At 63.9% G+C, this 25066-nt stretch overlaps 1 protein-coding gene across 4 annotated transcripts in view; it reads left to right on the top strand.

Moving 5' to 3' along the window:
• The window catches only part of DOK7 (docking protein 7), a 35524-nt gene extending 17285 nt beyond the window's left edge, over positions 1-18239 (top strand). The window contains exons 5-8 of one of the 4 annotated variants that reach the window (XR_001820560.2): positions 7419-7538; positions 11095-11214; positions 13644-14870; positions 18225-18239. Coding sequence is in view for 3 of the 4 variants with exons in the window: in XM_037733390.1 (XP_037589318.1) it covers positions 7419-7538; positions 11095-11214; positions 13644-14377 (974 nt within the window). In the remaining variant the exon portion in view is untranslated. Of the gene's footprint in view, positions 1-7418; positions 7539-11094; positions 11219-13643; positions 15086-18224 lie in introns of those variants that run through there. The other 3 variants (XM_037733390.1, XM_017514347.2, XM_017514349.2) reach the window with 3 other exon arrangements.
• The last annotated feature ends 6827 nt before the right edge of the window (positions 18240-25066 follow it).

Here is a 25066-nt window from a genome sequence, read left to right as displayed (position 1 = left end):
ACGTAAAGAATGAAAACCCCCGTCGGGAGGCTCTTGCTGCGTCTCCCAGCTCTGGAGCGCCCCCTGCCAGCCGCCATTGGCCACTGCACCCTGGACAGTGCCAGCGCCAGCCCGGGGGCGGGTCCCTGAGCTGGGACAGCAGGGAGTGCCTTCCGTGGGTTCTCCTGGCCGAGCGCCGGGCCCAGGGATCAGATGGCCAGGCCTCAGAGCCTGCATGAGTCGGAATGAGGCATTTTCAGTCCTTGGAGGGTGTGGGGGAACCAGGAGGGACGCAGACCCCAGGCTGGAGAATTGAGGGAAGCTCTCTAGAGAAGTGAGCCTCATGCGGTTTCTGCAGGGTGCATAGGAGTTAGCTCAGCTGCCAGAAGACATCTTTGAGCACGAATGGGTGCCCGAAAGGCACGTGTGGGAACCCTGTTAGGTGGGGATGGGAGGCGTGAGGGTGCAGGAGGAAGAGGAGTTAGGGCTGGGTTGCAAAGGTTGGCTAATTGGACCGCCACTGTCTCGAAGTAGCAGGGAGCCATTGAAGGTGTTTGAGCAGGGGAGTGTTTCATAGCTAATATCAGCCCCATGGTGCAGTTTGGCATGAAGGAATAGGCTGATACAGGCCAGAGAAGGTTCTGGTTGTGGTCCAGATGGCAGAGCGTGAGGCTGACCCAGGCAGCAGCTGCCTGGTTGGCGGGTGGGGGGTCGACCCTGTGGGTTCCAGGAATGCTAATCAGGAGGTGATTGACAGGGGAGAAGGGGGCGGCCCAGGAAGAGTGCCTTCTAGAGCTGTGCCCCTGGGGGTGGGGTGGCTGTGGCCAGCGTCCAGGCGGCAGCGTCCGGCACAAAGGCCCTGCCTTGGTGGCGAGGGGAGGGGCATCCAGGAACTGGGGTCCTGACCCTGCCAGTCTCCACAAGTGGAGCCTATGTTTAATCCGCTCTGCTGACTCAAGTCTCCTCTGGGTCTAGGGCCACCTATCACATTTCCGAGAGGTCTGTCGTTTATTTCTTTCCCCTGCCTGGAAGTTTCCACTGCGCCGAGTTCCTCTGTGGCCCACTTGGTGGGGGCCCAGGCTGGCCGTGGCAGCTCCTGGGAGCCGGCCTTTTGGGGATCCCTCGTGGGTCTCAGCGCTCAGCTGTCTTAGTGCATTGCCCTGGCCCCTGCCAAGAGGTGTCCTGCCATCCCCATTTTACAGGGGAGGAAACTGAGGCATGAAGCCATCTGCCTGCCCTGCTGTTCCTGAGGCCAGTGCTCCGTGGCCGTGACTTGGCCCAACCATGGCTGCTCCTGCACTATGCACTGCCCGAGGCTGAACTTGGGGTCTGAGGGAGGGGGTCCCAGATGCTGCCCCCTTCCTCCCTCGTGGCACCAGAGGCCAGGTCTTCTGCCCCCACTCTTGGCAGGGCCAGCAGCAAGGCAGTGTCCAGGGGCAGGAGCAGCTGCGATGCTCCACACTGGCCGGCCGTGGGCAGCCCCGCCACACCTCCTCCCGGGGCACGTTCACTCCAGTCTGTCCTCTGGGCAGAAAAGCAGCCCTGGGCTACGTGGCCTCAGGAACGGGGGATCAGCCACACAGGGAGCCTCATCCCACGCCTCCAGACACAAGGATGTGAGCTCCTGGACCTGAGTCTGAGCGCCAGGACTTCCGGGGTACTACAGGGCTGACCTGTGTCTTTCGCAGTCCCTGGCTGGGGCTCACATCTCCCTGAGCTCTGTTTCCTCATCTGCATGGTGGGGACCCTGAGTCCCTTCTACAGGATGCTAGGGGAACCGGTTGTGTGTGTCAAATGCGGCCAGGCTCCCGGCCTCGTCCCCACTGCCCCCACAAGCCTCCCTGGGCAGGACTGATAAGTCTCGATAACAAGACCCTCAGCCCTCCTGCCCCCCCAGGGCCCTGCCTCCCACCCCCAGGCACCCCCGCCCCCTAGGAACCCCCTTCCCGCCCCCTAGGGTGCCCCCTCCTGCCCCCCAAGGCACTCCCTCCCAACCCCCCAGGGCTCCCCCTCCCACCCCCCAGGGAGTTCCCTCCTGTCCCCCAGGTGTCCCTGCTCCGGAGTAGCTTGGCAGCCTCTTGTGCACTTGGGAGTGGCCCCACCTGGTGGGTCTTGGGCCGAGGGGGGCCTGGAGCCTGGGAGTGGGTGTCAGCTCTCAGCCCTCCTCTGCCTTCCTGAAGCAGCCCTGTGTGCCTGTGGGGACGCGGAGGGCGCCCCAAGCCTCCCTGTTGGGGGCTGAGACATCCAGGACACCCTGGACCGGCTGGCAGCAGGACCCTCGGCTGGCCCTGTGCAGGCTGTGCCCGGGCGGGTGAGCACCCACTGACGCCGCAAGAGGGCCGGTGGCAGAGGGAGGAAGGCAGGTCGTGGTGGAGTGGCCTCTGCGGGGCCTTGCAAAGCAACGTGTCCACTCTGGGGAAGTTGTAACCAGCCCACTGCTCTGGGTGGAGCCCAGGGACGTGGTGACCCTGTCTTTGGGAGGCCCTGTCTTTGGCTGACACTGCCGCACTCTGCTCAGGAAGCTTTGGGGTCAGTGCTGGGGCTGCTGCACCCCTAAGGCATTTTGAAGTATGTGTGTGTGTGTGTGTGCATGTGTGCACGTGTGCACATGCGTGTGTTTGCATGTGAGTGTGCATGCATGTGCCTGCATGCATGTGTGTCTGTGCCTGCGTGTGGGCATGCCTGTGTGCATGTGTGCATGCCTGTGTGCCTGAGTGCATGTGTGTGCATCTGTTTGCATGTGCAGGCGTGTGTGCGTCTGCATCTGTGCATGTGTGCGTGTGTGTGTGTGTGCATCTGCATGTGTGTGTGCATGTGCCTGTGTGCCTGTGCATGTGTGCATGTGTGCATGCCTGTGTGTATGTGTGTGCACGCATACATGTGTATGTATGCATGGGTGCCTGCGTGTGCATGTGTGCATGAGCCTGTGCGTGTGTGTGTTTGTGCGTGTATGTGTGCAGGATTCCTTGTCATAGTAACTGTGGGATGCCCTTGACCTGCAGAGAGGCGGCTGCAGGGGCACTGATGCTCTGCCTTGCGCAGCTTCGTCCTGCCCAGATGGTGGCCCGTGAGAGGCACAGGGTGCAGAGGGTGAGGGAGACGTGGCGGCCCCATGCATTTGTGCTGGCAGGCAGCCCTCACCGCCATCCCTCCACAGAACGTTCTCATCCTCCCACTCACCCCAGCCCCCTCCCCAGCCCCTGGCACACCCACTCGAATTCCTGTCTCTGCGAGTTGGACAGCCTCATGTGAGTGGGGTCACACAGGGTCTGCTCCTCTGTGACAGGCTCGTTTCACTGGCACAGTGTCCTTGAGGTCCCTCAAGCTTGTGGCCCACATCAGAACTGCCTCCTTCTCCAGGCGGCACCCAGATACACTGAGGGGCGGCCATGTGCCTGCACGTTCCTCCGTGGAGGGACACGTGGCCTCTCCCTTGCTGCCTTTCAGCTGCCGAGAATCGGGCTCTCACATGTCTGTGGGTGCTGCTTTCAGTCCTTCGGAAGGACACCTACAGGTGGACTGCCAGGGCACACGGGAATTCTGTTCAACGTTTTGAGCAACTGCCAGACTCTTCCACAGCAACGGCCCTGTCATTTTCCCGCCAGCCACGGGCAAGGGTCCCGCCTCTCCACGTCCTTCCTGACACTTGGCATTTTCTGTTTTGTTTTTGTTTTATTTTTGTATTTGGGTTTTTTTTTTTTTTTGGCTTGTTTTGATAATAGTCATCCCAGTGGGCATGAAATGGTTAGATGAAATTTAAAACTCAATTTTGAATATGAACTTGTTTCACTGAACTTTGCTTCTAACAAAATCAGGGCACAGAAAAGTGAAATTCTAATTAGTGGACATTTTACTCTGCCAGGAAACCCTGAGCAGAATAACCTCCCGAGGGGCTTGGTGAGCTGGGCCAACTTTCTGATTCAAAGCGTAAGCCAGGCAGGTCAGTGCTGCCTGCACAGAAGCTTTCTAGAATCTTCTCAGACGCTTCCAGTGCATGATCTTTGTCAACAAGGGGTGACACATTGATGTTTGTTCTCTGAGGAGCTGGGATTCTGAGCACTTAATGGCATCCAGGGGCACCTGCGAGGGTACCCAAGATTATTGCAACAGAAATCGCCTTAGATGGAATTGGCTAGCTGGGTGTCTGCATGGAGGAGCGTTCTCTTTCTCGAGAATGAGTTCTGGGCCTGCGTGCAACAGCTTTTTCACTGGAGGTGTGTTTCTTTAGAAGCAGGTGCGTCTGTAACGTGGGTGAGGTTTGCCTGCAGCTCAGCAACCCCAGCCTCTGTCCAGAGTGGGGGCTGCCCTGAGCCTCGCAGGCCCTGGCCTTCTGCTTCCGTCCTGCCTGCCTCCATGCTGTGTCTGCGTCTCCCACGCCATTTCCTGCGGCGTGACACACACTCCGGAACCTGGTAGCTGCTCCCTGGCTGGCGAACCCGTGGGTCAGGGGTCTGGACAGGGTGCCGTGGGGGCAGCCCATCTCTGCCCCATGAGGTGCTGCTGGGGGTCCTTTGGGCAGTGGCATTTGGCGGTGGTGGGGCCCAAAGGCCCAGGAAAGCATCATGCTGGCTGTTGGCTGGGTCGCCTCAGTTTCCCTGCAGGAGTCTCACCCTCCAGCAGGACAGTCTGGACTTCTCAATAGGTTCTAAGAGGGCAGAGGCAGAAGCTGCCAGGCCTCTGATGGCCTTGGGGTGGGGCTGGGACAGCATCCCTCGTGCTACTTTATAGCCAGAGCATCACTGGCTGGCCTCGATTCTGGGGAGGGGGTGGACTGGCCTCCCGAGAAGGGACGGCTTCTAAGGGCAGGGGTCGCAGAAGCAGAGCGGGTGGCTTTGCTGCCGCCACACCTGTGTGATACAGCGGGGGGAAGTCCCTGTCCTTCCTCCCTTTCCCCAAACACACAGGCAAACAGGAGACACCCATGCTGTCCTGGGGAAGGGGCCGGGGCGGCCTATGTGTTCCCACCCAAGGCCAGCACTGGGGGTCCTGGTTGTCAGGCGCTTGGTGGGACACTGAGGCCTCAGACGGCGTGGGTGCCCGGCCAGCCCGGTGCTTAGGCTGCTGGCTGGGACAGCAGCAGATGGTGCTCTGCCCCAGAGGAGGCACTCGTGACAGCATCACAGCAGGGCTGTCGGGGTCAGGGGACTGAAGGGGACTGAAGGGGGCCAGGAGCCACGAAAAGCATCATGAAAGGTGGCGTTACATGGCCTGGGTCTCCACAGGTCAGGGAGCATTCTAGGTGGCCAGGGGTGTGGAGCAATGGGGACAGTGGCCTCCTGAGTGGAGTAGTCAGGCCGATCTGGTGTGCAGAGGGAGCTCTGAGCATTCCCACTGTGGGGGGGGCTGGGTGGGAGCAGGGAGCCTGCAGGCAGGGGTGCAGCGTGAACCCGGGGGCCCAGCCAGAGCCCAGCTGTGCCACGTCCTGGGAGGCTATGGCCCGAGACCCAGCAGACCAGCCCTGGAGCTGGGTGTCTTCCTCCAGGGCCCCTGATGTCAGCGGTGCTGGCATAGATGGTGGGCACGTGAGGGGCGAGGCCGGCAGTGGCTGTGCTCCAGGCTTTGCCTGCCGATGGCGTCTCCGGGGCGAGTGAAGCTCTGAAGAAGCCCGTGGAATGCGGGCCGGCTCCACGCCTTCAGAATGTGGCTTTTATAGTCAGGGGACGCATTGTCCCTTGGCCACTGCCAGCTGTCTGTAAGCTCAGGATTAGAGAGAGCTGGGGCCAGGCCGGCTTCGCGAGGAGGGGAGGGCCAGACCGCCAGGCAGGGAGCGACAGCCTGGCCGGGTGAGTGAGCCAGCCAGCAGACAGAGTGCTGGCCTTCTCCTTGCCTGCCCCCAGGGCCTGGTGCAAGCTCTCCTCTACCCGCCCTCCCTGGCTTGGGGCCCCCACCCCATCCCGGCCCTTTTGAGCCTCTTGGGGCAGCCTCCTGGACGGCATCACGGTGGGTATTGGCCTCCCCTCCACGCCCCACCTCCGCTTCTGGTCAGGAGCACCCCTCACCCATAGCAGGATGGGAAGCTGTGTGGGGCAGGGGATGTCAGGGGGGCAGGGTACTGGGGCTTGAGTCCACCTCGTGGCTGTGTGACAGTGGACAGGTGGCATGCCCTCTCTGGGCCTCAGTGTCCTCGTCGCTAAAGCAGGAATGTTGCTGTTCGGTGACCTGGTCTGGGGACATTACATGGAAGGAAGCATCCCCAGCACGAGGTGCTGCTCACCCTCGCGTGCCCGGAGTGGCTGCCAAGGGGCCGGCAGTGTTGCCACGTGTCAGGGCTGGCCCGAGTTCTGCATCTCTGGAATCTGCAGCCTGGGCTCTGTGAAGGCGGAGTGTGACTGGGTGGCGGGCAGCAGGGTTATAACGCCGAGATGTCCCGTCCCCACCCCTCTCACCCGCCCCGGCGCCTTGCCTCTGGCGTGCCTCTCTTTGGGCAACAGGCAGAGGCCCCAGAGCGGGCGGGATTCCTGTGAGGTGACGCCAGGCGGAGTGTCTAGCGGGCACAGCCAGCCTAGGCACCCATTCACGCGGCCACCAGGGCGTCATTCATCCCCGGCTGGGAGGGCAGAGCCCCGTGACTCGAAGCTGGGGTTCTCCACGGGTTGGGGCTCCGTCACTCTGCCAGTGACCCCAGGCTGGTGTGGGGGTGCAGCGGTGGGTGCTGGCCCAGGGTGCTGCACCCCACACTGGGAGCTCCAGCTTCCTCCTGAAAGATGACTGAGGAGGCTGCAAGGCCACCCGAGGTGGGGAGGACATGGCGCTGGCCAGCGTGACGGTTGTGGCATGTGTGGGCGGGTGCTGTGCCTTGTCTTTTACAAACAGTCAACCGCAGCCCTCACGACAGCCCTGGGGTAGGAAGTGCGGTCAAATGGGGCCGTCCTGGGGTGTGACCCCAGCTCCAGGTGGCACAGCTTCCTTCTGCCGGGCTCGTGGAGCCCTGAGGGGACCCTGCTTGATGTCTCCGGGGTTTTCCGGCAGCTTCATTCACCCTCAAGATGGCTGGGTGGGGGGTGGTGGCTGGGCCCTGGGGGCAGAGGAATTGCCAGGTGGCAGGGCAGCCACGACCCCCATCCCCCCATTCCCACCTCCGCACCCCGCAAGCTAGCTCAGAAGGCAGGTGTGTGGGTGGGGCCACCATCTCTGTCCAAGGCAGGACGCTCCCTCCCACCTCCTTCTGGGGCCGTGTCCTCCGGACACAGGACTTGGGACAGGAGGGGCAGCACTCACCCTGGCGCCCAGCAGCCCAAGCTGTTCGAGAAGCTACCGAGTTTGACGGGTGCCTCGGGGTCCTTGGGGAGTCCAGAGGCTCTGCGGACCCGGCTTCGCAGGGCCAGGCAGGGTGTCCCTGGCGGCTTGTGGCGGAGTTTGCTCCAGTTTCCTGCGTCCCCCGCTGCGGGTCCCCAGCCGCGCCCCGGGCAGGCTGACCGTGTCTCTGTCCTCCCCTGCAGGGGCTGGCGTCTTCTTCCTGTCCTCGGCCGAGGGGGAGCAGATCAGCTTCCTGTTCGACTGCATCGTCCGAGGCATCTCCCCTACCAAGGGCCCCTTCGGGCTGCGGCCGGTTCTCCCAGGTGTGTGTGGGGCCTGGCAGCCGGGAGGATGCGCTCGGTGGGCTGGGGGTGTCCTGGGGCCGGGGGCCACGCCAACTCGTCACCTGGTCAGGTGGCCGCCCTCCCTACCCTCAGCTGAGGAATCAGCCCCCTCCGGGCCAGGCCTGCAGGCTGGGCTTCCATAGACCATCAGCCGGGCTTGCCCCTGCAGGCGCTCTCCCTCGGGGGTCTGAGCAGCTGGGACGCTGGGGCCTAAAGCTTTCTGGCTAGGACAGCCGCCGTAACTGCTCCTGTGCTGTAAGAGGACCCTCCGACTCCCCCACCATCTCCCAGGCTGGGACTCGGGAGGGCCTTGCCCGAGCTCGGCAGCCAGCGGGGCTGGTGTCACTCCGCAGCTGGGATGGGGACTGCTCCACCTGAGCCCCGGGTTTAGGCCCCAGGCCACCTCAGGAGGTCGCCCGGCTGTGGGGTCTTGGGGCACATTGGACTGAGGGGCCTCGCCTTGTCCCACCCGCACTTCCTTGGCTGTGACTGTGGCCAGGCGTGGTGTCAGCTTCGCAGGATGTGGTTGCTGGACCCCAGAGGGGTGCTGGTGCCTGGGCACCGCGGGGCTCCCCGTGTCGGGGCAGGTGCGGGGCAGGGCCTCCTCTTTCCAGCGCGCCTCTAGCTCCATGAGGGCAGCGCTTGTCACAACGGCCAAGTGAGGCTCAGGCCCAGGCCACGTGGTGGGGGACCAGCAAGCTCACAGGTGGCACCTCCTGGCATTGGCACCCCAGCCGGGGCGTGGTAAAGGGGGTGACTGGGGGGACAGAGGTGAGCAGCACGTGGGCACCCCGGCCTCCCTTCTGGCCGCAGCCCCCAATGCCTGCTACCCACACCAGCTCAGGTACGTGGGGGACAGCCTGGGAGGAGAGCGGTGGCACCCGTGGCAAGGGCCCTCCCCGCCACCCTGCCACGCTGCGTGGTGCAGCCACACTCCTGCAGGGGTCTTCCTGCCTAGCGGCTGCCAGTATCTGTGGATGGTGTGGTCAGTGTGTTCGGCTGTGCAGGGCGTGGGGCGGGGACAGGGCCAGGCAGGGGCAGCAGGAGGCTGAGGAGGCCTCCCCGCTCCCTCCTGCTCCCTGCAGGTTGTTCCCGGGAGCCGGGGCTGTGCTGGGAAGCAGCACTGGGCAGAGGATGCCAGGGAGGCTCGGCCTGGGACAGCCGCTAGACAGGACAGGCGCCACCACCCCTGGCAGGGCCATTGCTGGCGGCGGGAGGGGTTGGCCTTCCCAGAAGTCCCAGACCTCACTCCACAGGACGTCCTTGTGAGCCAGAGTCAGCTGGAGGCTCTCAGAAAGCTCTGCACTCAGGGCGTCGGCCTGCAGCTGCGCCCCACCGCAGAGCCCCCCACATCCTCACGCTCCAGGCTTCTGCCGTGCTCCTGTGCTGAGCCTGCTGTGGCCAGACCCACCGGAGAAGCAGGAAGTCCAGCCCTTGGTCTTCTGCACTGGGACACTGAGGCCCAGAGGCGGCCAGGCCCGCCAGGAGCAGGAGGGGAGGGCTCCGAGGTCCGGGGTCTTCCGTGCTGCCTTCTTGGCCCAGCCTCTGCAGGGGTGCCCTGTTGCTGCACCCCCATTTTGCAGACGAGGGTGAGAGGCTCAGGGGGTGCATGGTGGGACTGGGAGTCAGTCCGCGTCTTGCTGCTCCACCGGCTACTGAGTGGGAAATGGAGGAAGTCATGTCCTGCGTCCTGACCCTGGTGTCACCCAGGGGCTGCTCTTCATCCCAACCACAGGGCAGTGGCTTTGGGGGCAGCCCTGGTGAGAAGGTCCCAGGGCCGAGGGGCAGTGGAACTGTCCTGTCACTGTGCTTGTCTTCAGCCTGGACCCTCAGTGTGCCAAGGAGCCAGGACTGGTGCCTGCTGTCCTGCCCGCATGGCAGAATGTGTCTGTGACAGCGCCAGGAGCCGCCAAGTCGGGTGGCCGCCAGGAGGCTGTGTCAGGAGGGAGTGGGGCCTGAGCTGGCACTGCCTTGGCTGCCATCGCCTTCCACCCTCCCAGGCACCGGCGGGGAGGAGATAGGAGAGGCTTGTGCCTCCATCCCTGTCCCTGGCAGTGCTACAGACTGGGCCACAGGGTCGTGGGCCAGCCGGTGCCCAGGCTAACCGGAGCAGTGCCTTGGGGCGGCCATACCTGTAGGCTGGGGGAGGCTCCTCCAGCCTCTTCTTGGTTCCTGGGCCCAGTGCAGTGAGTTCTCACCTGGCCGTGTGGAGGGCCTGGTTCTGAGGTCCCAACAGGGCGACCTGTTGTGCTCAAGGCCCCAGCTGGGCACCTGCGTGGCCTGAAGGTGTCAGCAGAGGACAGTGTCTTATCAGGGATGGGGCCTCTTCAGCCTAGACATGAATCGGGACAGGGGCACCATTGCTGTCTCTCTGTTTCTCTGGAAGCCTGACTGTGGGGCGGTGAGACTGACGTCCAGCCTCTGCCAGGCTCGGTTCTGCCCGCCCAGGCTCTGATTCCGTGTCCCAGGCCATGGGCTGTACCTTTCCGTCTGCTGCATGCTGCAGGATTGGGCGAAACTTCATGCTGCCTCTGCTCCTGAATTCTGGGGAGAGCAGGCTCTTGGACCTGTCTTGGCTCAGTCCTGCAGGTGTCCCTGAGGTGGGTGGCAGGAGGTATGTCTTGGAGGCCCAGAGGAGGCCACTTGGAGTGTGACAGGGTCGGTTTGCTCTTGTGGGTGTGGCTGTGGCTTCCCTGCCGGAAGCCTCTTTAGAGAACTGTGGCCGTGGGTGCAGTGGATGTTGGGGGGCTGAGCCCCGCTGTTTGGACAAGGCAGCCTTAGCCCAGCATTCTCATCACTGAGTGCCTGGGACATCCCAGCACGGGCCGGGGCTTGAAGACCCGGGCAGCGATGCTGAGGTTCGGGGCCATGGTATTGAGGGGCCAGCGAGGGTCCCGCCCTGCCTGGGCAGGAAGGGGAGGATTCTGGCCACCCAGTCCCACAGGACACATGGACGATCACCAGAGAGGGTGGAGGCTGGGGCTTCCTGGACGCAGCCTTGAGGGGAGGGCCTGGGTGAGGCTGAGGGTCCGCAGACCACTGAGCTCTGAGCCTTGGGCACCGTGTGAGGCTCCATCCGAAGCCCCAGGGAGCAGTGGGGCCACCACAAGGTGGGGGGTGCGTTTCCCCAGGGGGAGGGGAGCCTGCGAGAAGTGGACGCCGTGATGGGGGGCGGGCAGCACCTCTTGCAGCAAGGTGGGCACTAGGGGCCGGGGAGGGGCCGGGCGTTTTTGGAACAGAAAATTGAAAGACTCACTGGTGGTGAGAAAGAGGGGTCTGGCTGGCGTGGGGCCCTGGTGAGTGGACAGGTGGCAGGGCCGTCCACGGGCGGAGGGACCAGCTGGTGGCCTGGATGGGGGCGGCGTGGGTGTCTGCATGTGAGGCCCAGCATCTGGGCTGAAGTGTGGGGAGGCGTGGGGCTCCCAGAGGACTGCCACTCCACTTAGGGGGAACCCAGAGTCAGGCTGGGCCGGTGCCCGCATGTGAGGGTGGGAGGTGGGGCTGCCTCCTCCACGGACTCTTCTCTCTGCTGCAGACCCAAGTCCCACGGGACCCTCAACCGTGGAGGAGCGTGTGGCCCAGGAAGCCCTGGAAGCCCTGCAGCTGGAGAAACGGCTGAGCCTCCTGTCCCCCATGGGCCGGCCGGGCAGTGGAGGTAGGGCCGGGGCCGGGCACGGGAGGTGGGGCTGGAGCCGGGACTGGGCTGTGGGTCCTCGGCTAAGCTCCAGCGGTAGAGCACCGGAGGCTTCCATACGCGCATGGGGGCTGCGGGCTCACTCTGCTCCTTCCTTCCTTCCGTCTCTCTCCTGCTCATTCCATTCTTCTCCCCCAACTCATTCATTCCTTCCTTTTCCCTCTGATCATTCATTCCTTCTCTCTCCTGCTCATTAATTCCTTCGGTCTCCCTTGATAATTCATTCCTCCTTCTCCGCCTGCTCATTCCTTCCTTCCTTCTCCGATCATTCATTTCTTCCTTCTCCCTCCTGCTCATTCATTCATTCCTTCTCCCCCATCATTCCTTCCTTCTTTCTCCTTATGCTCATTCTTTCCTTCCTTCTCCCTCCTGCTCATTCATTCATTCCTTCTCCCCCATCATTCATTCCTTCCTTCTCCTTCTGCTCATTCATTCATTCCTTCTCCCTCCTGCTCATTCATTCATTCCTTCTCCCTCCTGCTCATTCGTTCCTTCCTTCTCCTTCTGCTCATTCATTCCTTCCTTCTCCCTTCTGCTCATTCATTCCTTCCTTCTCCCTTCTGCTCATTCATTCCTTCCGTCTCCCTTCCTATTCATTCCTTCCTCCTGCCCCTGATCATTCTTTCCTTCCTTCTGCTGCTCATTCCTTCCTTCCTTCTCCCCCATCATTCATTCCTTCCTTCTCCTTCTGCTCATTAATTCCTTCCTTCTCCCTCCTGCTCATTCATTCGTTCCTTCTCCCCCATCATTCATTCCCTTCTTCTCCCTCCTGCTCATTCATTCCTTCCTTCTTCCCCATCATTCATTCCTTCCTTCTCCCTCTGCTCATTCATTCCTTCTCCCCATCATTCATTCCTTCCTTCTCTTTATGCTCATTCATTCCTTCCTTCTTCCTCCTGCTCATTCATTCATTCCTTCTCTCCATCATTCATTCCTTCCTTCTCCTTATGCTCATTCATTCGTTCCTTCTCCCCCATCATTCATTCCTTTCTTCTCCCTCCTGCTCATTCATTCCTTCCTTCTTCCCCATCATTCATTCCTTCCTTCTCCCTCTGCTCATTCATTCATTCCTTCTCCCCATCATTCATTCCTTCCTTCTCCTTATGCTCATTCATTCCTTCCTTCTCCCTCCTGCTTATTCATTCCTTCCTTCTCCCCCATCATTCATTCCTTCTCCCTCTGATCATTTGTTTCTTCCTTCTTCCCCATTATTCATTCCTTCCTTCTCCCTCTGCTCATTCATTCCTTCCTGCACTTGTGATTCCACATTTGCTAAACTCTGGTCTGAGGTGCTGACAGAAACGGTGGTTCTGCTCTGAGAGCCTTTGAATCCTTTCCTGCCCACCAGCTTGTGCCTGGGGGAGACCAAGACCCCGAGTGTTGGTTTTACCTTCTGTGCCCAGACAGAAGGCTCTAAGGCAGGTGAGCTGGCTGCCCAGGAGCAGAGATGCCTCCTCAGCTGCTGGTGGCTCTGGCTCTGTTGCCATCGTGGGGAGAGGAGGTGGTGCCAGGGGCTGGCAGTGCAGTGAGGGGCTGCGGTGCTCCCAGGAGGGTGGCTGCATGGGCGACCTGTTCCCAGGGCCAAGTGTGGGCTGGTCCGGCCGGTGCCCTCTGATCACTGCCTGACCCTGGAGTGCACCAGCTGGACAGCGGCCTTCTCCCCTTCTGCCCTGCCCCCGCCCCGGGAGAAGGGGTCTCAGATTTGCAGTGAGCTTTGGGCTTCCCGGGGGTGGCTCACAACTGCTTCCACCTGGGAACCCTGGAAGGCAGAGCAGGCAGCAGAGATGACAGCGGCTTTCCCATGGGCGCACAAGGCCAGGCCTGGCAGGGAGGCAGCCTGGGACCTGCTTCGGGTGTGGTTCTCATCCCTGAGGGCAGGGACCCAGTGTGGTGAGGGAAGAGGGTGAGTCAAGGTGTCCAGGCTGGCAGGGTCTGAGAAGTTCTCAGGGAAGGGAAGTGCAGGCCAGCCTTGGCGCTGTGACGATGCAGAGGGCAAGCTGCCCAGGCGGCCCTGGAAGGCAGTCGGGATGGCTGGGCACAGAGCGTGGGTCTCTTTGGCAGGGAGGGTGGGGACTCTGGAGAGAGGAGGAGGCTGGGACCCAGGTATTGGCAGGGGCGCTGAAGGGAGGGGCCCGGGGCCTAGGAGAGTGGGCGGCAGGAGGACAGGGGCAGACAAAGGACAGGAGTGGACGAGGAACAGGGAGGGCAGAGGGTGCCCTGTCGCTGGTGAAGCCAGGTTTCTGTGACAGCCCCCAGGGGGTTGGGGGCTGGAAGGGAGGGTAAGGCCAGGAGGTGCCAGCCCGTGGGGATCCACCAGGCGTCAGCCCCACCCTCAGCCCTCCCCAGCCCCCTGCCACCCCCACCTGCCTTGGCCTCCTGCTCTGTCTCAGGGGACCTATCCAGCTCTTCCTCGGAGGCCAGTCACTCGGACGTCAGTGCCAGCAGCCGGCTCACCTCGTGGCCAGAGCAGTCCCTGTCATCGGCCAGCACGTTGCAGGAGGGGCCTAGGCCAGCAGCTGCCCAGGGCCCCGGGGAAGCCATGCTGGGTGCCTCCAGGCCGCCCCCTAAGCTGCTGCGGCCGCGGCAGCTGCAGGAGGTTGGCCGCCAGAGCTCCTCGGACAGCGGCATCGCCACGGGCAGCCACTCCTCCTACTCCGGCAGCCTGTCCTCCTACGCGGGCAGCAGCCTGGACGTGTGGCGGGCTGCGGACGAACTGGGCTCGCTGCTCAGCCTGCCGGCAGCCGGGGCTCCTGAGCCCAGCCTGTGCACCTGCCCCCCCGGGGCCATCGAGTACCAGGTGCCCACCTCGCTGCGGCCCCACTACGACACACCACGCAGCCTGCGCCTGGCTCCCAGGGACCACAGCCCCGCCTCGCAGGGCAGCCCCGGTGACGGTGCGGCCGGGGACTTGGGCGGCCAGACGTCCGCCGGGTGTCCTTCTGGCTGGCTGGGCACGAGACGGCGGGGCCTGGTGACAGAGGCCCCCCAGGGCAGCGAGGCCACACCGCCTGGTCCGGCCCCCAGCGAGCCCTGGGAAGCAGGCGGCCCCCACGCGGGGCCAGCCCCAGCTTTCTTTTCGGCATGTCCAGTCTGTGGAGGACTCAAGGTAAACCCCCCTCCCTGAGAGCCGCAGATCCGGTCCGCGGCTGCACAGGGGCTGAATTTGCCCCCAGAAGGGAGAGGAGGTGGCGCTGGCCTCCTTGCCCAGGACAGGCACTCTACGTTCTGTGGGAGGGACGGGGTCTCCCGGAGAGGGGACTGCAGGGAGCACCCTGTGGCTGCCCGTGGAGGAAGGGGCTGACTTGGGGAGGTGAGTTCTGGAAGGCAGGGGCTCTGGGTCGGGCAGGTCGGGATCGGCAGAGCCCTGAGGCCCAGCGTTTCCCTCCGTGTCTCCCAGTCCTGAGGACCAGGCTCTGGGGGCTCTAGCAGGTGCTGCATCTCTGTGGCTTGTGCTCACACTGCGGTGCCAAGGGCTGGAGGCCCCGCTGCCGGCCTTGCCTTGTCCTCTCGGGCCTCACGCCCCCTTCATGGGTGGCCGGTTCTCCTCCTCACCTCTCCCGTGCAGTCACACCACCTGCTAAGCACCAAGCCACCCACACCCAGGCTCTACCAGCCCAGTCCCTGCTCTGTGCGCCGGGCCTCATCCCCGTCTATGGGAGGAAACTGAAGCTCAGGAGGCTGCGTGACTCGTGAGGTTCTGGGGTCTGGGGCCCGTTGCTCCCTGATGAAGCCCTTGCAGGAAGGCCCTGGGGGGCAGGCGGTGTCCTCAGAGCAGCCTCACCCGCTGACCCTGCGGGGAGGGGCCATGTGCCCCAGGCCTCTGGTGGGAGCCTCCTTGTGGGGCCCACAGCAGGCTTGGCATCAGGAGGCTCCGGGCTCTGCCTGTGCTTGCCCTGGCCCAGGGCTCAGTGCCCCTTGGTGTCAGCAGCTCGGCTCCCCTGCGTCGGAGGCAGGGCGGTATCTGGCCCGCTGTGCACACCCTGGGTGGCTTTGTCCCACCCAGCCCGGAGCCGGCCCTGACCACCGCCCAGCTGCGCCCTGGGAACACCTGGCTCTGTCCCTTGCTGTCAGCCATTTCTCACTCCGACACTTTTTATAAGACATTCTCAGACTGGAAATAAAGTGTTCTTTTCTTACCACCTTGTCCTCGTCCGTTGCCCGGCCCTCTGCCCCTCGCCGGCCTCCACACTGGGCCTCTGCCTGGATCCGAAGTCCCCAAGCCCGGCCTCCTCGGCCGTCTCAGGAGCTTGAGCAGCCTTGTCTGTCTCGTCAGCCTTGGGCCTGAATGCTGTGGCGTGCAGAGAGGCAGCGCCGGGCAGCCCTCGGGCTGGGATGTGCATATGCGCGCGCGTGTGTGTGTGCGCATGCACCCGTGCATGTGTGCGTGTTCGTGCACGTGTGTGTGCGCGCGTGTGTGCATGCGTGTGTCTGTGCTTGCCTGCGTATGTATGTGTGTGTCTGTGCTTACCTGCGTATGTATGTGTGCACGCACGTGTGGCACATTCCTGGGTGTGTCCTGGAGACCACAATGGGGTCTGAGTAGTCCGTTGGGCTCAGGCACGGGGCTCCTCGGGTCCAGGTGAGAGCAGACCCTCCAACCTGAGGCCAGGAGGGGACTGGCTCTGAGCCTGGGGCCCCTGCCCTGCCTGTCTCCCCATATGGGGCCAAGTTCCAGGCTGGTCTCGGTTACCCCTGCACATCCTGTGGGGGCACCTGTCTGTCCCCTTGCCTGCCACCCTGTTTGGGGGTGACTCCGCATGGGGAGTCCTGAAGGAGCTTCTGCAGTGATGCCTGGTGGCAAGTGTGGACTTTGGGGACTGAGTTTGGGCCACATCTGCTGGCTGGGTGCCCCTAGCCAGTCCAGCGCCTCTCTGAGCCTCAGTTTCCTCTTGCAAACAGGGTGACAGACCCTGCCTCACTGATGAGGGTCTGATGAGGTCACGTTGCAGGGGCTCAATAGCTGCCCTTACTGTGGCCCCAGCTGCTGTCACCTCTGGCAGTGGCCATGCCAGCCTTGTTGCAGGATGAGAGGCTGTGGCTTCCATGCTGGGGAGCCGGGCCCTCCTGCCAGAGTCCTCATCATCTGAGCTCAGCCCTCTGTGTTCCCATGGGTCCCCTACCCAAGGCTCAGGGGACAGAGTCCCTCTGATAAGAGCCGACTGAGGCACCCCACGGTGGCCTGGGGGGTAGTGTGGGGTCATGGGGGTCTCTTGCCTGGTGGGTCCAGGTCGCTGGACAGCCCTTCCTTATGGGAACGTGGCTGCAGCGTTTGCCTCTCCCCACCGTGCCGGAGCGCAGGCCCCGCTCCAGGCGTCTGAAGGTTCTGCTCACCGCCTGCTGCAGTGTGTGGCCCGGGGTCTCCAGCCTCCGTACCCCTCTCCCAGTGGATGGCCAGTGGAGTGGGGGTTTCTCCTCAGCCCAGGGGCAACCAGATGGGGCAGACACTGGCTCTGTTCTCTCGCCACCCAGGAGCCTCTGGGCCTGGCCAGGTAGGGACAGGGCGGACCTTCGCTGCTTCGGGCTCTGCACCACCTATGCCTGCAGGCCTGGCCCTCCCAGGGCATCCGGGGACCGGCGCCTTCAGGCCTGTGTGTGATGAGTGCAGGGGTGCTGGCCTTTGTCAAAGGCTCTCAGAGTCTGGATAAGCCCAGTTTGCTCCGGGCGCCCTGTGTGAGGGTCCCAGTCCTGTGACTGTCCACCCTCAAGTCTGGCCTGGAGCAGAACTTAGCACCGAGCCCCGACTTCCAGCCTCCCAGCCCCCGCCCACACAAGGCCCTCACAACAGGAGGGTGCTGTGGCCTCTTTCTGGCCACCCGCTGCTGGGGCCCATGTGGGGCCTTCTCTTGGGCTGGCCCCGCTTCTGCTTGTCCGGGCTGGAGGAGGGCAGGAAACCTCTGTGCTCAGCCACGGGCCACCGTCCCTCCAAGTGACCTTCAGAGCCCACCCCAGGCTCCTCCAGGGACTCAGGGCACCTCCAGTTAGGCACGGCCCACTTCAGAGGCCCAGGAGCAGGCAGGTCACCTGCAGTGTCAGGGAACTGTGCTCATCTCACCTGGGGCCTCTCAATGGGGCGCTTTCCAGGGGCACCCCCGCGGAGCCCTCCCCGCCAGCTGCTGAGAGCAGGGCCCACACCCTGAAGGTCGGGAAAGAAATGGAGGCCACGCTCGGAGCAGCCGCTCAGCTCTGAGGTCGGCGCCCAGGCACTCTCTCGGGGTGTGGTCCTCCTCCCATAAAGCTCTAGCAGCAATACAGGCGGAGCTGGACGGGGCCAGGGGCTGGGAACCGCCCCATCCCCAGATGACGAGGTCTCCAGCTCTTCTGTGGCTGGTTATGGGGGCTGCCACCAGACTGAGAGGTCCGGGTGGGTGGGCGGCCCAGGTATCTGGGGCCTGTGGGGCAAAGGGCCCTGGAGAGAAGGCATCAGAGATGGCGGGTAGACTCCCTGCAGGTGGCCCAGGTCCCCCAGCCTGTGTCACTGTCGGGGTAGCGTCCTTGTTCTCAGAGGCCCCGGGCACAGGACGAAGGGAAGCCGGAAGGGTGCACTGACCTGGGTTCTCTTTGGTCTAGGGAGCAGCTGCCTTACCCCCTGGACCTGCGACAGCACACTCAGGTAGGCACCTGGAGCCAGTCCCTCAGCTCAGGGACAGGGAGATGGGAGTCCGGGTGGGCGCAGAAATGACAACCAGAGTCTGGCTAGATGGGGAGGGTGGGGGGCCCACTGCCAGCGGGGACTGTGGGGAATGGGGTGAAAGTGGGTGTTGGGGTGACAGTGTATGCTGGGTGGCAGTGGGCATTGGGGTGGCAATGGGCACTGGGGCAGCAGTAGGCGCTGGGGCGGCAGTGGGGGTTGGGGCATCAGTGGGCGTTGGGGCGGCAGTGGGCGTTGGGTGGCAGTGGGCACTGGGTGGCAGCAGGCAGTGGGGGTGAGTCCCAGCCCAGGTGTGGACAGCAGGGCAGTGGGTAGAAGGCAGGCCGCTGGCTCCGTGTGGCCCGGACCAGTGTGGCCTGTCTCAGGAGCACCTGCTGAGAGTGCCCAGTGGGCAGCTGGATGATGGATTGAGGGTTGGGAGACACAGACTTGGGTCTGTGGGTCCCCAGGCTGTGAGCATGGACCTGTTCCTGGGAGGGGCATGGCAGGAAGGCAGTCAGAGCTGGGGTCCAGGAGCCCCAGCTTGGGAGGAGGGGCTGTGTCCTGAGAGAGCAGGGGCCTGTGGAGGCTGGGCTGGTGGTAAGCCACTTGCGAGGAGCAGGCATTGGTGCCCTGGTAGGTGCAGTTTTGGGGCCGGGCCGGGAGGGAGGGCCAGGCAGAGAGCCAGCGGGAAGGTGCAGGTCCTCAGGGTCTCCCTGGAGAAGCCCAGCTGTCATCGGGGACAGAGCCCTGCTGAAGGCTGGGCAGGGCTGAGAGAGGCTGGAGGTGAGGGTGGCTGGCCTGGGGTGGACGGGTGGCATAGTTCTGTGTCTCAGTTTCCCTGTGGGCAGGGGCCTCTATGGATTGAGCCTTGGATTCCTCAATCCCTTCTTCCAGGCAGGTGGCACCTACAGGGGCCATAGGGTCCAGGCAGGCCTGGAGGGGATGCCTGGGGATGGAGTTGGGGCTCAGGCAGGCCTGGAGAGGACACCTGGGGTGGGGGTGGGGCTCAGGCAGGCCTGGAGGGCACACCCAGGGGTGGGGTGGGGCTCAGGCAGGCCTGGAGGGGACACCCAGGGTGGGGGTGGGGCTCAGGCAGGCCTGGAGGGGACACCCAGGGGTGGGGGCGGGGCTCAGGCAGGCCTGGAGGGGACACCTGGGGGTGGGGGCGGGGCTCAGGCAGGCCTGGAGGGGACACCTGGGGGTGGGGGCGGGGCTCAGGCAGGCCTGGAGGGCACACCTGGGGGTGGGGTGGGTTTTAGTGTTGCTTGGAGTGGCTTCTTTGGGTTGGGGTGGGGTTTTGGTTAGGCCTGGAGGGGACACCTGGGGGTGGGGGCGGGGCTCAGGCAGGCCTGGAGGGGACACCTGGGGGTGGGGGCGGGGCTCAGGCAGGCCTGGAGGGGACACCTGGGTTGGGGGTGGGGCCACAGGCAGGCAAGGGCAACTTGGAAAGCCCCTGCTAGCCGGCCTTGGACCTGGGCTGGACACTGATCCTTTCAGTCCAGAGTGCTGGGGCGGCCACCAGGCCAGAGGAGGTGGGGCCAGCCCTCCCCCAAGGGTCCTCCCCGGGGCCTGCCATGGCCTCCCTGAGGCCACCCATACCCTTCAGGGGTCTTTTACTCAGATGGGGCGCCCTGGGACACAGGTGCGGGGGTCAAGGGGACAGGCCCATAGGATCTACTGGAGGACGTGAATCTTTTCCACAGAGGCTGGCAGGGGTTTCGGGAGGGGCGCCCGAGGTCTGTCACGGGACAGAGGTGAGCCAGGCCGGTGTGGCAGTGTCAGGCTGCCAGCCCAGGGCGGGGTGTGGGAGGAGGGCGCAGAAGCGCGGATTCCCAGTTCCTGCTTCACTGCAAGTGTCTGAGGCACAGGGAGCGATGCTTACAGAAGCCGAAACAAAAGCAGAGTCCCAAGGAGGGGAGGGGAGGCAGAGCACTTGGGGCCTGGGCGCTGGTGGCCGTGGAGGAGCTGTGGATATGGCCCCCCGGCCCAGCGCCACTTACAGCCTAGTGGACTCCGGGCGGTGCTGGGAACCTTTGTCCCTTCTCCCTGCAGTCAGGACTTATGGTCCTTCCAGCTTCCACCCTCGCCCCTCCAACCCACTACCCTTGGGGACAACCTTGGAAGAACAAATCCAATCCTAAAACGAGGTGCCAGGCTGCAGGGGTGTGTCCAGCCATCATGGGCGAGTCCCAGCCCCACCCCTTGGCTTCACAGCAGCCTGGCCCCTTTCCAGACTCCAGGCCCCGGCACTCCCCCAGCTCTCCCCACACCTGCCTCTCCCACCATGCCTTCTTGGCCTCTGCCCCTCAGCCATGCCCCTCCTCCAGACAGCTGACCCTGACGCCCCTGTCCCTGCTGGCCCAGGTGCCTGCCTGGGCACCGGAACTTGGCTGCGGTGTTCTGTGGCTCATCTTGATGAAGGGGTCCTGGCATCCCGAGAGGGGGCCAGCCCTCTAGGACCATGCACTGCAGGAGGGGGTCTTCCCAGGGCCCCAGGCCCCGGCAGGGTGGGGGCAGAACTGTGCTGGCAGGTGAGCGAACCTGCATCGACCTGGTTCCCTCTCACTCTGTCCTGGCCGCTGGCTGCAGAATCAGCAAGTCAGGTCTCTCTGGGAGACTGGGAGCAAGCAGGTGAAAGTTCCCCCCACCAGACATGCGGCAGGGAGTGACGGGGACGAGGGTGTGACCAGCCAGGCAGAGTGGACGCCTGCTGCAGGTGTCGGGCAGCGGGTGGCCACAGGAGAGCCTGGGTCTGCTGCGGACGCATCCCTGGGGCAGGGAGGCCCAGCCTTGAGCCGGGCCCTTCCCCCCACAGGCAGGTGTTTCAGGGAGGCCGACCTGCAGGGCAGTCACCCCCCCATCCCAGCCCCCACCTGAATCTTGAGGGCTCGGAGTGTACCAGGGGCAGGGAGCTCAACCTGGGTAGGGCTTGGCTGAGCCTCCCAGTCACTGGGTCATGGGATGAGGAAGGGGGACTTGCTCTCACTGCTCCCACATCCCGTGGCCCTGACGACAGGAGTGGGAGGAGGCGCTGGAGAATGGGGCCCTTCTGCAGGACCTTGGTGCCTGTGGTGTGGAGCCCTCAGGGCTGCAGAGGAGGGGCCCGTGTGAGTCCAGCCCCACAAGGTGGGAGCCTGCCTCAAGTCCCACCCAGCCAGGCCCATGGGGTCCCCTCCAAGCACCTGCTCTGCCCACTGTAGCACCAGTGGGGTTTGCAGACAGAACCATCAGCTGTTGGGAAGTGGGTGTGGCCAGGGAGTAACTCCCACGAAGGGAGAGAGGGTGTGGGGCTCCTGGGTGCCCTGGAGGGGACACAGAGGGAGCCTGGGCCTGTGCGCAGGAGAGGGGGCACCATGGAGCCTGCAGCAGGTGGGGTGACCCAGGAGGACAGTGGGGACGGGTGCTGGAGGCCACTACAAAGCAGGGCTGTGCTGGCCTGGGAGGGACGGAGAGAAGAGACAAGGTGCTGGGACAGCCAGGGAGGGGTGGCTGGCAGGGAGACTGCCAGGAAGGTGCGGGTGAGTGGCACAGGGACAGAAGAGCGGGCCTCGAGGTGTCCACTGGGGGTCGGCAATGACTGCAGGAGAAGCGGCACAGGGAGGGGCGGCCCTTCCTTCTGCTCTGTGGGCACCTGGACCAGGAGGCGACAGTGTGGGGGTGCTTTCAGGATGGGGCAGTGCTGGGCCAAAGATGGACAGTCAGGGAAAATGGAGCAGGAACCTCCAAGGCACAGGAGAGGCGGAGAGGGAAGCAGGGGCTGGCGGGGTGGGCAGCTCTTTACTGCACAATCTTTGGGATCAGTGCGGCTCTCGGCCCCCACGGGGCTCACAGCCGCCCCCCCCCCACAGGATCCCCAGGACCCATGGCTGTGGACAGCCCAGGACCAGAGAGGCCTCGAGGCGAGGCGCCCACTTATGTGAACATCCCCGTCAGCCCCTCCTCCAGAAGGCAGCCGCACTACATGGGCCTGGAGCTCCGAGAGGCTGGTGAGGGCGTCCGAGGTGGGTCCCTGCCCTGCGTGGAGGCCCTGGCAGTTGGGAGCTGGGACCACAGCCTCAGGGCCCTGTCCCCCAGCCCCACCCAGTAGCACTCACCAGGGAGCTCTGCCTACCAGCCTCCCCCCAGGAGGCAAACTTCCCCAACTCCATCTCTGGCTGGGCCACACCCGCTGAGGGTGTCCCCACTGCAGGAGGGGGTGTCCTCTCCAGCAGGCCTGGCTGGGGACTGGTGTGGAGGGCAGGGTCAGGCCTGGGCAGCAGGGCAGCGCAGGCTGCCGCTGACCACGGGCTTCTTTCAGGGGCCGGCACCTCCCTCTACGCCCAGATCGATATTGCTGCCACTGAGACAGCACACAGAGTGGGGGCCCGGCACGCCCGTGCCCGGGAGGAGCAGCTGTCGGAGCTGGAGCAGAGGAGGGCAGCCCAGCCGTGAGGCCGCAGCGCCTGGAGCTGACCACACATCCCGCCGCGCTGTACTGCCGCCACAGCCCCCGGCAGGCCTGCCCCTTCTGTTGGCCGTGGCCTGATCCCCGGGGACCCCCAGTCGCAGGAGAGGGCATGGCCGGTCTCTGGGCTCTGGTGCAAACAGGAAGAAGTATCTGGGGCCTCACAGGTGCCCCGGGCTGACCCTTCCTTTGGCCTCAATGAGTCGCTCTGGATCCCAGGCTGCCTGAGGCCCCGCTTCCAGGCGTCAGGTAGCTCTGGTCGTTGCCCAGGAGTGAGTTTGTGAGCATGGTTTGCGGTGCCTGGGATGCAAACTGCCCTCTCACCCTGGAGGTGACTTCCCGGATGACAGCTGTGTCCTGGCAAAATGCTCATTCTTCACCTTGGTGTTGTGCCCTGCAGCGCCAGGAGCCAGCGCCCGCTCCCACTTCAGCACCGTGCCACCCGAGACCCGAGACTCCACACTCCTGGCATCCCCTCCCCGCCTCCCAGCAGTCCTGCCTGGGCCACCGCAGCCCTGCGCCAGGGACCCATTACAGTCAGTCCTGTAAAGAGCTTCACACTGTGACAGTTCTGTTTCTGACGATGCCTAGTTTTTCTCTCTCCTGGTTTCTGCTCCTGGACATGGACCTGATGTCTTCACATGGGGGTGCTCAGGGTTGGGGAGAGCAGAGCTGCCTTCCTTGGTGGCACGGGGTGGGGGTTTCCTTCTGCGTGGGTGCTGTGGCTTGGGGGTCGGTGGGCTGATGGGGCCATGTGCCTAGGTGGTGGGTGTCCTGCGTGCCCTCAACCCCTGTGGCATGAGGAAGCCCTGGGTGGGCCCCTGCCTTGCTTCTGAAGATGGAGCTCTTGTCTGCATGTCGGGGCTCCCACGTATTCATCCCTGTCTTTCATCTTCCCGCCCTTCCCCTGCCCCTCCTCCAGGAGCTCATCAAGGACCCAGGGAGTCCGGGATCGGCCTGTCTGGGGACTGCAGGAGGCTGCCACTGCTGCTCAGTGGAGCCCTCGAGTGGGCAGGCTCAGGGCACTGGCCCTCCTGGCGCCCCTACTCTGCCTGTGACTTCTGGGGATGCAGGGTCAACCCGGAGCCAGCTGGGCCAGGACAGAGATCTCCTGCTTAGACGCCCAGGCCCTGGGGAGCATTCTGACAGGGCAGGGCTGGGCTTTCAGCCTGGAGGTCCCTGGACAAGATTTTAAGCTGCAAGTTGGGGCAAGGCTTGGCCTGCACCCTGGTCCAGGGCGGCAGCCATGTCGGGCCCTCCAGGTGGCAGAACTGAGATGCCCACCTCCGGGCCACCGCATGTACCAGCTCAGACATGCAACCTGGGCGCACAGCCCCGGCCCTCCCCATGACCCTGGCTGGCTGGAGCTCAGGCTTCCCATTTACATAGTGGGAGAAAGGGTCCGTCCTGTGCTGCCGACAGGACCATGGGGCTGTGGGGCAGGGTTTGGACCAGGTGTGTCTGCGTGTGCCTTGGGCCACATCCCCTCTGCACGATGGAGTGACTGGGCTACGTCCTGGGGAAACAGCCACATGAAGAGTGTGACTGTGGGGCTGGAGCCGGTCCCACGGCTGTGGGAGGCCTGGAAGCAGGGGTCACAGCCAGACCTGGCCAGGGCACCACGGGTGGGCGTGGTATGGGGCTCCGGTACTCCCAGGCCTCCAGCAGAGCACCTGGGGAGGTTGTGACGGCACTGTGGGTCCCAGCTGTGTGGTGCAGGGGCCGTGGGAAGGAGCAATGCTGGCCATGGCGGGGTCGCTCTGATCTCAGGGCAGCTGCCTCAGCCCAGGACGGCCACTCAAGGCCGCAGCTACAACTGGACAAACGCCTGACCTTCCCCTGGAGTTGTGACTGGCGGCCAAAGCCCAACAGAGTCATCTCTGCAGAGCTATTGTAGCCGTGAGGTAGAGCACATGGGCCATCGTGTGGCCATGGAGGCCTCCGGCTTCTGCCTGCATGCCGCTGCTGAACCTGGGCCTGAGCATGCCCCGGCCTCTGCCCACTGCCCTGGCGCTGCACCACCCATGCGGCCACCACTGCTCCTGCTGCCTCTGCTGGTCTTCCTGCCCTTCTCCTTCCCTTTTGTCAGAGCAGGAGCCTCTGCCCAAGACCACCCCTGGATCTGCAGGCCCAGGCCTGTCCCTCCTGACACCCGTGCTGCAGGACCTGGCACCACACACTCACGCCCCACACGTGGACGGGACCTGGGCTCAGCCCAGCTACCAGCAGCTCACATGTGGGGCATGGGTGTCCCGACGTCCTGAGCAGTCAGTGCTGGCATGGTTGAGCATCTGTGACTCTGGGAATACCAGTGCCAGGCAGGCCTGTTATCTCGAACTTGGGTGGCCAGCGTTGTGCCACCCCAGGTCACAAGGAAGGTCCTCCGAGAGGTGGGCAGCTAGTGTGGCCCCTTTCCTCTCAGGTCAACATCAGATGTCCCTAGAATGCAGTTTCCTATGCACTCATCATTAACACATGGTCAACTCTCCCATGGATGTATAAATCGCCCCTCAAATGCCATGGCGTGCCAGGCTGCCAATCCACTTTGTTTTTTTGAGGAAGCCTCTGTCCTGCCAAATGCAGCTGCTACCCTGCATCTGCCCACATCGAAGTCCTGGAAATCGCAGGTCTCTGCTGGGGTGGGTCCCTTTCCACGGGTCCTGTGTCTTGATCCATTCTTCCACTTTAAGGCGCCCTCCTCCACGAGCAACTGAAGACACAGGGCAAGAGGGTGAATG

The sequence above is a fragment of the Cebus imitator genome, unplaced genomic scaffold, assembly GCF_001604975.1.
Source record: "Cebus imitator isolate Cc_AM_T3 unplaced genomic scaffold, Cebus_imitator-1.0 Scaffold522, whole genome shotgun sequence".
NCBI lineage: Eukaryota > Metazoa > Chordata > Mammalia > Primates > Cebidae > Cebus > Cebus imitator.
This window is presented reverse-complemented; position numbering and strand designations above follow the sequence as displayed.